The sequence below is a fragment of the Hemiscyllium ocellatum genome, chromosome 2 (assembly GCF_020745735.1).
Source record: "Hemiscyllium ocellatum isolate sHemOce1 chromosome 2, sHemOce1.pat.X.cur, whole genome shotgun sequence".
NCBI lineage: Eukaryota > Metazoa > Chordata > Chondrichthyes > Orectolobiformes > Hemiscylliidae > Hemiscyllium > Hemiscyllium ocellatum.
The window spans coordinates 66,478,689-66,491,572 of NC_083402.1; the positions used below are offsets into that span (position 1 = coordinate 66,478,689).

General features: G+C 39.8%; 1 protein-coding gene across 2 annotated transcripts in view; it reads right to left on the bottom strand.

The window, feature by feature from the left end:
- epb41l4a (erythrocyte membrane protein band 4.1 like 4A) overlaps positions 1-12,884 on the bottom strand; it is a 304,833-nt gene that overhangs the window by 74,807 nt on the left and 217,142 nt on the right. For both annotated transcript variants that reach the window (XM_060844451.1, XM_060844444.1), the window contains exons 12-14: positions 10,405-10,488; positions 6,785-6,906; positions 3,027-3,117 (exon numbers count right to left, since the gene is read on the bottom strand). In XM_060844451.1, coding sequence (XP_060700434.1) covers positions 3,027-3,117; positions 6,785-6,906; positions 10,405-10,488 — 297 coding nt within the window. The remainder of the gene's footprint in view (positions 1-3,026; positions 3,118-6,784; positions 6,907-10,404; positions 10,489-12,884) is intronic.

A 12,884-nucleotide genomic window follows, 5' to 3' on the forward strand; every position in this document is an offset into this window, starting at 1 on the left:
TCAAACTGAATGCTAAATTCTACCATATTATGGTCACTATTGTCTGGGGATCTTTTACTCTGAGCTAATTTATTAAGCCTGTCTTATTTCACATTGCCAAATCTAAAATAGTTTGCTCCTTGGCTGGATCCATAGCCTATTGTTCGAGGAAACTGTCCTGAATACATGCTATTAATTCTTCCGCAAACCAATCTGACTTTTTGAATCTGCATGAAGATTAAAGTCACCTATGATTAATACTATGCCATTTTTACATAATTGCATCATTTCCTGATTTATGCTCTGTCCCACAGAATAGCTCCTCTAAGAGGGCTTATAGAATGCTCCTGCCAATGTCTTCTACTTCTTGTTACTTCTTAACTCCGTCCATATGGATTCCACATCTTCTGAACTAAGATCATCTCTTGCTATTGTACCTATTGCATCCTGTACTTAAAAAGCCACCCCACCACCCTTTGCCTGAGCTTTTGAAAAGTCATATACTCCTGAATGTTTAATTCCAGGCTTTGATCTCCTTGCCACCATGTCTCTGTAATGGCTGTAAGATCATAAGCATTAGCCTCTATTTGTACCATTAATTAATGTTCTTCTAAACAACACATACTTCCAAGGAAATAGCCATTAATGTTGCCAGTTTTGTCATTTTCCAAGCCCTTGACCCCATGTACTGCTTTTTTTCTATATTTCAATTGCTGTCATTTCTTGTCTCAACCTGGCTATGGTTGTCCAAAGCCACCCTATTCTATTGTTTTGTAAATTTATATTTCCACTCTTCCAAAGCCTCCACTCCTCCCCGTCCCCAAATTAGTTTGAAACATCTCCACAGCCCTAGTTATTTGACTCACGAGCACACTGGTCCCACCATGGTTTAAACAAAGCCCATCTTACCAGCTTAGCACCCATCTACCCCAGTTCTGCCAAAGTCTTATTAGACTCAAAACATTACCTTTGTTTTTCTCTGCACAGTTGCTGCCAGAACCGCTGAGCTTCTCCAGCAATTTCTGTTTCTCTGCTGGCAGTACCCCATGAACTGAACATCATTCCAGCCACAACTATCTTTGATGCGTGCCTTTAACTCCCTGATTTTATTGACCCTACACCACCTTGCCTGTAGCTCAGGGTGCAATCCAGAGATTATTACCTTGGAGGCTCTGCTTTCTAATTTGGCTCCTAACTGTTCTAATTCTTTCAGCAGAACCCCTTTTCTAGTCCTATCAATGTTGTTGTTACCTCCTCCCTCTCCAGGTTCTTCACCAGACCTGAGATGTTCTTAATACTGACACCAGGCAGGCAGCACACCCTTTGGGACTTCCACTGTCATTTGCACAGAACTGTATCTATTACCCTATTTCTACTGTCCCCTACCCCAACTTTATTTCTATTTCCTTCAGCGACTTGAATGACATGCTGTACCAAGGTGCCATTGTCAGTTTACTCATTCTACCTGCAGTCCTTGTTCTCCCCTGCACAGCTTGCACAGACCTTGTAACTGTTGGACAACTGCAGGAGCTGAGGCTCCTTAGATGCATTCCCCTGGGTCTCCACAGCTGCCTCATCTGTAGTCACACCCTCTTCTCCCTGATCAACTTTGAACTCTTCAGTCTGAGGGGTATAATTGCACACTGGAGCTAAGCGTCCTGGTAATGACAGGTCTATAACTCAGACTTCAGCTCCTCATCTTGAATCCAAAGTTCCTTCAGCAGCAACACTTGCTACAGATGGATTTGCTCTGAATCACCCTCATCTCCAGCAGCTTCCACACGCTACAGCAACAACACATCACCGGCCTGCATCACCGCGAATAAGTTAAATATTCTAGATTCCTTGCTCTTTGTACTCTACCATAATGCTATCTCTTATATCTTAAAATAGACCAATATCAATCTTATACTTAACTAGCTATTTTTAAAAGAGAAAAGAATAACATTGGAGACCTAAGCACAAACATTTTTACTTTAAAAAGTGAAAATATCCACCAGTTCTACTCATCAATCAGCTTTTTTTCTTGCACTCGTTTCATGCTACAGTATGTGATGTCAGTCCACTGCTGGTCTCACTGCAGGATGGCTTTTTGATCCCCACTTTAATCTTTTCCCACTCACCTCTTATTCTGGAATGTTTATTTTCTGCAGTAAAATTTAGTTAAGACACATTCCACCCCCTTTGTGTAGAATTGCCACTTGAACCAAAATTCTTTGTCACCCACTCAGCCATCTAGTTTTGCTTCTTCCCTCCTGACCTTGACTGTCTCTTTCTACATTTCCTTGGACTACTCCTTTTGGAATTAAAACTATTTCTTTCTGTTGACTGTTGTTCTGAACTTATACCAAAGGGCCCCATCTATTGGTCAGTGTAGGAACTTAGTAACTCCCTGCACTGACTAAGTTAGAACACTAGGTGGAGACTATTCAATCCTAAAATATAGTTGAGAATATTTTTGTAAATTATTTTAAACACTATTATAGAGGGGTCAGGATGTACTGTATTATATTTGTTTTATAGTTACTGATGCACTTTCTTTTGCAGTTATTTCAGTTAGGAATACACAGTGTTCTGCAATGTTTTTCTTTCTAGGGTAGAAATTGTTCGAATGAACCTAATGCTGACTTTAACATTGATTTCTATGAGAACTTATGATTCACTTAAAATCATTTCATTTTCTGGCTTTTTGAGGAATGCAACCACAACTTATGTGAGTATTTTGTACAGTATATAGACAGACTTGCACTTGGAAAATTTGAATATTTCTATGTTTATACACTTGAATATTGAAGCTATGAGTAACACCCTTCAAGCTGGTACAGCTTTATATTATTTACACGTGATAACCCCATGAAGAAACCTGAAAAAAAGGAATAGAACATTTGAGAAATGCAAAGGCTAACTTGAAAAGCAAGTAAAGAGAATTTGAATTTAGAATTTCAATCTGAATCTGAATTTTGGATACAGATTTTTGAGAATTGTAGTTGTGAAATAAGAGCTTTGTACAGATTTACCCAATCATCTTGAGTATAAGACAGGTTTACCTTTTCATTGGTGAAGGTGCAATAACTTTGGTGGTGCCATCATATTCCGTACGGTCTGTTTTGATATGACTAGGACTAACACTGTTTGGACCTGTGGTAACAATATCACATATCAAGATTTATGCAAGTGCTAAATGATTCCTAATTAAGAAACAGAAAAAATGGTTAATCACGAAATTACTAATGATCAACTCATTTCAGATCAATTGATTTGTTCTGCAAAGTAACCTATCCTTTAGAGGAATAAAATAGATCAGAAAACAAAAATGAATTGAGACATAATTGTTTACTAGTTTCCTTTAAGTGAGTTCAAACCTTCATCTCATGGGAAAAGTAAGCATAAATCTCTGCCTACGTTATTTCCCATTGGCTCCTTATAAATCTTGAAAGCTGCAATCAAGACACTGCACTGTAAAAACTAAATGGCACAGCTATGACTTAAACCTAGGGAAGATGGAACTAATAATTTTGTTCTTCATCTCTTAAAAACATTCAAATAAACAATACTTATCAGATTAGTTCTCTTCTGTTATATTTCCAATGATCATGTGGGAATTAAATAGGAACATGACACGTAGAAGCAGGTTTAGACCATTTGACCCTTCAAGTCGTTTTTGCATTTAATAAAGTCATAGCTGATCTGAATGTGATAATAACTCCACTTCACTGCATGCCCCTTCCCCTACCCCATAACCCCTAAACCCCCTTGCCTTTCTAAAGTCTATATAATTCAGCTCTTGAATCCACCAACATCCACTGCTTTATGGAGAAGACATTCCACAGATCCTCACAGATCCTCATTTCTGACTTTAAAGAAAGAATTCTCATTTTTAAACAATGCTGTTTTATACAATATGTTTATTGGTCATCAACAAAGGTGGAAGCAAGTTATAGTAAATTTTACATGACCATAGCAAGCCATTAGTACATGCACAAATGCATTTCTCTAAATATTCCTTTCTTCATGAAAATAGCAAAAAAATGCACAATAATTGTTATCTGGTCAACATATAAATGATCAACAAAGAAAATGATCATTAACAAAATTGTGACAAAACTAGTATGAAACAATATGAACTCATTCATTTTAACACAAAGAATCGAAAATCAACATATTATTCAACTGGAGACAGACTGTATAACTCTGGGAGACAGAGGCTTCTAGGTATCCTGGTACCTGAATTATATAAAGATTGTTTCAGCAAGTCATTAAGGAAGCAAATTGAATGTTGTTTATTAGAAAGGAAGGGAATATATCAGTAAGAATTATTTGCTTTGGACATATAGAGGAAGGATGAGACCACATCTTAAGTTTTATGTATAGTTTGCATTTTTTTTTATTTAAGAAAGGTTATAGTAGCATTGTATGCAGTAAAAAGAAAATTCACTTGATTCATTACAGGAGGAAAGGTTGGATAGTTTGGCTGATATTCATTAGAGTTTGGAAGAACTAGAAGTGATCTATGGAAGTATACAAGATCCTTAAGGACAGAGTGAATGGTGAAAGGATATTACCCCTTAGGAGAGATACTAGAACTAAAGGCACAGTTTAAAATTAAGGAGTCTCCCAGTGAGATGAAACTGAGGATAATTATTTTTCCTCTTTGAGAGTCATTGGTCTGTGGACTTTTCTTCACAGAACAGTAAAGGCAGGGTCATTGAATATTTTTAAGGTTCACTTAAATAGATTTCTGATTGACAACACAGTCATTGAGTATAAGGGTAGATAGATAAGAGTTGAGGCCACAGACTGATCTGTCATGATCTTCTCAAATGCTGGTCAGACTTTCACAGCCAACTGGCTGATAATACAGTCAGATTCAAGTAGTGGCATTTATGCCCTCTCCAGAATGATCAAAGATATAATACTGTAGCTTTGAATCAGAAAATTGCATGCACAGTTGTCACATGATCAACATTGTAAACCAACATAAGGGATTCCTGAACAAGTGTTGTCTGTCACACCTTCGATACATTTTTCGAGTAATTATCTTAATTATTAAAACAGCAAATCTTTGACAAAACAACAGGGTGAAAATGCTCATGCACATCAATGCAAGAAAACAAACTAGGGCACAGGATTAATTCCAACCATTTTAAAGAACTGTCACAGCCACACCACCTGGGGGAAGTAAACAAATGCAGTATTTAACCCCAGCTAAATTTTTAAACTGATACATCGCTGCTCAGCTCTTCAATATCATCTCAGAAGCTCAGAGGAACAGAAGAATCTTGGGGTGTTTGTCCACAGATCCCTGAAGATGGCAGGACAAGTTAATAGATTAGTTAAAAAGGCTTCCAGGATGCTTGGCTTTATCCGTTGAGGAATTATAAAGGAGGTCATGTAGGAGCTGCAGAAGACTTTGGCTGGATCACAGCTGGAATGCTGTGTGCAGTTCTGGTCACCACCCTATAGGAAGGGTGTGACTGGACTGGAGTCAGTGCAAAGGAGATTCACCAAAGTGTTGGCTGGGCTGAAGCAATTTAGCTTTGAAGAGAGTCTGGATAAGCTGACATTGAATTCTTAGGAGACGTTTACAAAGAGGTGGTGACCTGACAAGATAGGATTATCAGGGGCGTGGACAGGATAAATGGAAAGCAGCTGTTCCCCTGAGTTGAAGGGTCAATAACAAGGGGGCATAATTATTAGATATAAGACAAGGGGATTAGAGAAAAATTGTCTTCACCCAGAGGGTGGTGGAAATCTTAAATGTACTGTCTGGGACGGTAGTAGAGGTGGGTAACCTCATCACCTTTAAAAAGTACTTTGTTGAGCAGTTAAAATATTATCATGTTCAAAGCTATGGGCCTAGTGCTTGGCAGTGGGACTGGTGGAAATTTAGTGTAGCTATGGCATGACAGAATTGATTACAGTATGAGTCTATCATTCTATCACCAATATGTGGGTTCCTGTTGGTGTTACATTACCTGTCATGCACAGGTTCATTTTTATCATGCATCATAGATCATCCAATAGCTTTGCACACCAGCAGTACAGGGACTTGCCATAATGATTTTACATGCATTAACTTTTTAATACTTGAAATTGAAGTAGGCACACAAACAAATTACGAACATATATTCCCAGAATGTAAATTTCTATACTGGAATCAAAAAAGATGAGGATTTAATTCAATTTTTTTCAATTTAATTTTTAAATTTAATTTAATTCTCTCAAAAGAGAGACTATTACATCGTCGCAGTGTAGCTTCTCAAATATTTTATACATAACCTACAGTACAATGCAATATTTTCCAAAGCTGTATAATCATTCAGAAATTAAGCCCAAGAGTCCACCTACAATGGGAGAAAGTGAGGGCTGCAGCTGCTGGGGGTCAGGGTCGAGAGTGTGGTGCTGAAAAAGCATAGCAGGTTAGGCAGCATCTGAGGAGCAGGAGAATCATCATTTTGGGCATAAGCCCTTCATCAGGAATGAGGCTTGTGGGCCAGGGAGCTGAGAGATGCCCCCCCAGCCCACAAGCCTCATTCCTGATGAAGGCGTTATGCCGAAATGTCAATTCTCCTGCTCCTCGGATGCTGCCTGACCTGCTGTGTGTTTCTAGCACCACACTCTTCAGTCCACCTACAATGGTTAGAACAATATATTTTGGCCACCTCTAAATGTGGCCAGACAAAATAGTGGGAAAAAAATACCTTTATGTATTCAAAGTATGCTGAAACTAAACATCACAACCAATTCTGACGACCAGTGAATATGTGTTGAAATGTAGTCACTAGAACATGACTAACTCACCTACCTGACTGTTGGGGATGAATTGTCCGTTTAGGGTACGTTTTACTGCGAGTTCTTTTCACATTCTGATCTGGCCGTGGAAGCTCAATGGATTGGTCTCGGTTTAGTTGAAATGCAGTCTTACCACTGCTCAGAAATAATTTATTAAAGTTTATTACTTTAAATATATATAGATTGTATGCATAACTATACTCACAGAAATTTGCTGTATATAAATTAATTAAATTAATAAACTGCTTATATCACCGAAGTTAGAATGGTCCCAAACATGATTGTAGGAATTCACTGTACTGTAGGGATTCTATGACTCTATAACAAGTGTTTAGGATTGTACCGGTGAAATGAATCAACTACCCTGGTTCTAGATGTGAAGACCAACTCCTTACTAAACAAAATCATAGTTTGCAGTTACTAACTGGAATAACACTAAAATGACACATCATGTATCAAATAATGGACGTGGATGTAAGCATGCGTGCCTGTAGATAAGCACTGAGAGAGTTCTCAGTTGGAAAGATCTGTCAAATTGGATGACCGCAGCACTCAATCTCAAAATCATAATCTGCAGCACTGCAAAAACAATTCTCATTCAAATTAAATCACATCCTTCGATAAGAACACACTGTAAGCTTGTCAGATTTAAATTTATGTAAAAAATTTCTCCACAACCTTAAATTAATAAGCAATGTCATTATCAAGAATCACATTTTCACCATATGTTTAACACATGAAAGATCCTTCAAATAACATGAAAGATAACAAAAGCAATGTGCCCTTTTCCAACAAGAAATGCAGTTATTCCCCTAACCAAGTCCCATTCCTTAACTAGTCTGGGGAAAGAACTACACAAATACTCTGCATCCTTTTCAGTAAGAAATGAAAACAACAAACCACGCAATCATTTGCCCTTCTGTGAACCTTCCTCAACATGGGGGTGGGTATGGTGGCTCAGTGCTTAGCACTGCTGCCTCACAGCGCCAGGGACCCTGGTTCAATTTCAGCCTTTGGCAACTGTCTGTGTGAAGTTTGCACATTCTCCCTGTGTCTGCTTGGGCCTCCTCTGGGTACCCTGGTTTCCTCATTCACATGAATTGGCCATGCTAAGTTGCCCATAGTGTTAGGTGCATAAGTCAGAGGGAAATGGGTCTGGGTGGGTTACTCTCCAGAGGGTCGGTTTGGGCTGAAGGGCCTGATTCCATACTGTAGGGAATCTAATCTAAAAAACACATCCTGAGAGGAGAAAATTGTGTCCTTAGTCTCCAAATTCCCAGGAAGGTGCTGAGAATATCAAGTTGTGAACAGTTAGATTTTAAATTGTCCATTTACTTCGAAGGCAGGATATGGTCAGGATCAAAATCCAATCAGCATACATCCACAGAGAAAAAACCCACAAGCGATTCACATCCTCATGGAGGTGTGTATTGTGGGGGACAAGATTCACCATACATCCCTGATAACTCAGAGAGACATGTCGTCTGTCAGGATCTGAGAGAGACTGCAGCTAAACACCAAAAGTCATTAAGAATTCCATGCAGGAATATGGTTAAGAGCACATGTTCAAATCGGAAAGATCAAATTTGTGAGGATAAAACAATTAAGAGGGGAGGATTAAGACGGGAGAAACACCAGGTACAAAAAACCTGATTATGAAGGACAGTTCGGATACTTCTAGAAAAGGGAAAGAACAAAGGCAATCCCTTAGGAGCTAGTAATCATTTTTGGATTATTTCTGGGAATATTGAATACTTAATTAAAGGACAGTGTTACAGATTTCTGTGGAGTAGGCTTTTTGGCTGTATTAAAAATAAAAGAAATTCAGTTTACAGTTTAAAGCAGGAGCTGTCTACCAAAACCATTCAATTGTGTTTTTAGTTTGTATGAGAGTAAAAATTTTAAAATATAAAATATTCTTGGGTCACAAATGGAGATTGCTGGAAAAACTCAGGAAGTCTGGCAGCATCAGGGAAGGGGATGGCCAAGTGGGAAAGTCACTGGACTGTTAATCCAGAGACCCAGGAAATGTTCTGGGGACCTGGGTTCAAATCATGCCATGGCAAATGGTAGAATTTGAATGCAATAAAAATCTGGAATTTAATAATAATCATGATTGTTGAGGAAAAACCCGTCTGGTTGACTGATTTCCTTCAGGAGAAGAAATGTCACCTGGTATATGACTTCAGACACGCAGCAATGCGATTGACTCTTAGCTGCCCTCAGGCCAATTACGGATGGGCAATAAATGGATTCAGAACAGAATGTGTTTCTGATCTAAGCACCTGCAAGTTTCTGGTTTTATGTTTAATAAATATTTTTAGGTTTTCCTTTCAGCTATTATTTGAACTGGCATTTTTTTAAAAGTCATCACTCCCTATTGGAGGTTCCAACATGACAAAGAAGTCCAAAAATATTAGGGCCCTTGAGGTGAAGGAACCCCAAGGGAACAATGACCATAAAATGACAGAATTCACCTTGCAGTTTGAGAGGTGGAAGCTGGATTCAGACATAACGGCCCCGTGTCTGAGGAAGAATGTGTTGACATTGGAGGAGTTTAAAACAAGATTTATAAGAATGATTCTGAGGATAGAGGCTTGTCATATTAGGATCAATTTGAGAACTCTGGGTCTGTACTCAATGGCGTTTAGAAAGATGAGGGGAATGTCATCGAAACTTACAGACTACTGGGAGATCTGGATAAAGTGAACATGGAGAAGATGTTTCCACTAACAGGAGAGACTAGAACCCAAGGGCACAGCTTCAGAGTGAAGGGATAACCCATTAGAACTGAAATGTGCAGGAATTTTTGCAGCTACAGGGTGGTGAATCTGTGGGTTCATTGCTGCAAAGGGCTGTGGAGACCAAGTTGTTGAGTGTGTATAAGGCCGAGACAGATAGACAGATTAGTAAGGGGATAAAGGGTTATGGAGAAAAAGCAGGAGAATGAGGTTGAGAAATGTTATCAGGCATGATTCAACAATGGAGCAGATTTGATGTGCCAAATGGTCTTAATTCGATCCTATATCTTATCGTCATTTGTCTTAATGTAGTTAAAAATTTAGCTGCTAATGGAGAAATAATATCAATTAATCACAAATAATATGAGCCAAGAGCACACAATCAATGTGACGTGATACAAAAGGGAAATGTGTTTTGTTTTTATTTATTTGAGTGTTGACTTTGTCCAAAGCCTCTGTGGATTTATTGCACTCAATAAAGGTCAATTTCATGAAAGATGTTGTTAAATTTAGCTTGGTTAATAAAGTATTGTGAAACCGTAACTTATCTAAAATAGATTCAAAGAGATCAGCTATTTATTACTCAGAACATGACTGAAAAGGAAGATGTTTTATATGATTATTTGAATCAATATTAATCAAAATGAACTGATTCAATCATTATTAATACAAAAGAATAGGTCTACCGTTAACGGTTTCCCAGTTTGAATGAGAAACCCAACAATTACTGCAGGGTTGTTAAGCAAAAATACCACAATGCTTCCACTGTGCAAATTTACTCAAGGTTTAGTTGCTTTTCCTCTTTTAAAAAAAAGATTACTTCAGAAGAAGAATTGCTCTGTACAATTTTCTCCCCTTAAGCCAAAGCAATTGTTTAGAGAAATCTGATTACCTGTATCGATGTCTGTACCCGAGAGATCCCAGCTTGATAAGTTTTCGGGACATAGAATTTGAATACTCATCGGATTCGGGTAATCTGATTAAATAAAATGGAAGGATTTTACTTAGAGAGATATAATTGATAAATTATACTTCCCCTGCGGTGAAAAATGAACATAATACTTAAAAAGGTGCAGTTTTACAATATCTATTTTTCATATGAGGAAGGAGACAAACAAGGACAGTATCAAGCTCAGCTATTGAACGACCCAGAAATTCAATAATCAGTGCCTTATTACTTGGACAGACGGCCCCAAGCCTAATAGTTGCATTCCAGAATATATAATGGCCTCAGCAGAAAAAGAACAATGAGAGAAAAAATATTGAAGAGCCAAAAGACTGAAATAAATTTAAAAATGAATAAGCAGTATCTCTCATTGCAATTTCTGTCTTGGTGCAGAGCTTGATTGAATATCTGCTGCATTCCCTTTCGGGAGTGAGTTTGAAGGTTGGGGTGTTGTGGATGCAGGATAATTCTTGTGACAGGGTGGGAAGGTACAGGGCTTAGCTCAGACCATTTTCCACCCCGCTCCAATTCTAATTAAGTCCAGAACAGGAAGGGTAATGGAAAGCCTTCCTGCTGGAGGCCAATTGCAAACCTCGAAAATGGGTGTATGGGTGAAGGAACAACTTTTGCTAGTGACTGATCCACCCACACTGTGAACCCCACTCTACCTCACCTCCTCATCTCCAGAATATCCATCACTGACTGTTTGAACAGAGCCCAGTTCAATACCGGTAATGGCCACTGTTCCTGCTGACACTGCAGAGCTGCTCGTCCCTGATTAGTGTGTTGTTCCTGGGGGCAGGATTTCTGATGAAATTAGGCTTTAATGCAGTAGAAGGCCTGACACTATCCAGGTACATGAAGTAGTATTGAGTTTCCTGTGGAAAGGTGACACAGTCATCCTACATGCTCTCTAACTGGAGAGTGAAATCCATTGTTATCACCGCTAAGTTCTGCTCATTAGCTGCAAAACCAGGCTCCATAGTGTCCGGAGTGTCAGTGCTATGAGTTCTGTTTTGATCCAAAATTGGAGAGATCACATGCACCTAATCTGGCATGGTACATGTGAATGAGATTCAGTGAAAGTCACTAATTCAGGCATTAGCAACATGGTATGGACAAACTACTCAGTGATAGATACAAAAATCAACTAATCAAACATATATATTTCACTCGTATCTATTCAGGAGGTGCTTCTGAGTTGAGAATATATGCTGGAAAAGCACAGTCAATCAGGAAGCATCTGAGGATCAAGAGAATAAACACTTTGGGCATAAGCCATTCGTCAAGAACAAGGCTTGTGGCCCAAGGGGGCTGAGAGATAAATGGGGGGGTGGTGGTCATGCTTGGGGGGGCAGGTAGCTGAGAGTGCGATAGGTCGATGAAACTGGAGGTGAAGGTGATAGGTCAAAGAGGAGGTAGGAACGGAAGTTGGAAGGAAAATGGACAGGTGGATCATGTCAAGAGGGCAATGCTGAGTTGGAAGGTTGGATCTGGGATAGGTGAGGGGAGGGGAAATGAAGAAACTGGTGAAATCCACATTGATTCCATGTGATTGGAGGGTCCCAAGGTGAACGATGAGGCATTCTTCCTCCAGGGAAGGGTTTGGCAATGGAGGATGCCCAGGACCGGCATGTCCGTGGTGGAGTGGGAGGGGGAGTTGAAGTGTTTGGCCACGGGCGATGGGGTTGCTTCATGTGTGTGTCCCAGAGATGTCTCTGAAGCGCTCTGCAAGTAGGCGTCCTGTCTCCCTAATGTAGAGGAGACTGGATCAGGAGGAACTGATAATAGTAAATGATGTTTGTCGAAGTGCAGGTAAAACCCTGATGGATTGGGAAGGCTCCTTTAGAGCCTTGGACGAAGGTGAGGGGGGAGGTGTGGTCTCAGGTTTTGCAATTTTTGCTGTGGCAGGTGAAGATGCCGGGAGTGGAGAGTGTGTTGGTGGGGGCATGGACCTGACAAGAGAGTCACTGAGGGAATGATCTTTATGGAACGCAGATAGGGGTGAGGAGGGAAATATATCCCTGGTGGTGGAGTCGGTTTGTAGGTGGCAGAAATGGCAGAGGATGATGCGATGTATCTGGAGGTTGATGGTGTGGAAGGTGAGGACCAAGAAGGTTTTGTCCTTGTTGCAGTTGGAGGGATAGGGTTCGAGGACAGAGGTACAGGAAGTGGATGGGATGCACTGCAGGGCATCATCGACCATGTGGGAGGGGAATTTGCGTTCTTTGAAGAAGGAGGCCATCTGGGATGCACTGTGGTGGAATTGGTCCTCTTGGGAGCAGATGCGGTGGAGGCATTGGGAATAAGGGATAGCATTTTTACAGAGGCAGGGTGGGAGGAGGTGTAATCCAGGTAACTGTGGGAGTCGATGGGTTTGTGATAGATATCCGTGTTAGGTCAGTCATCGTTAACGGAAGATGGAG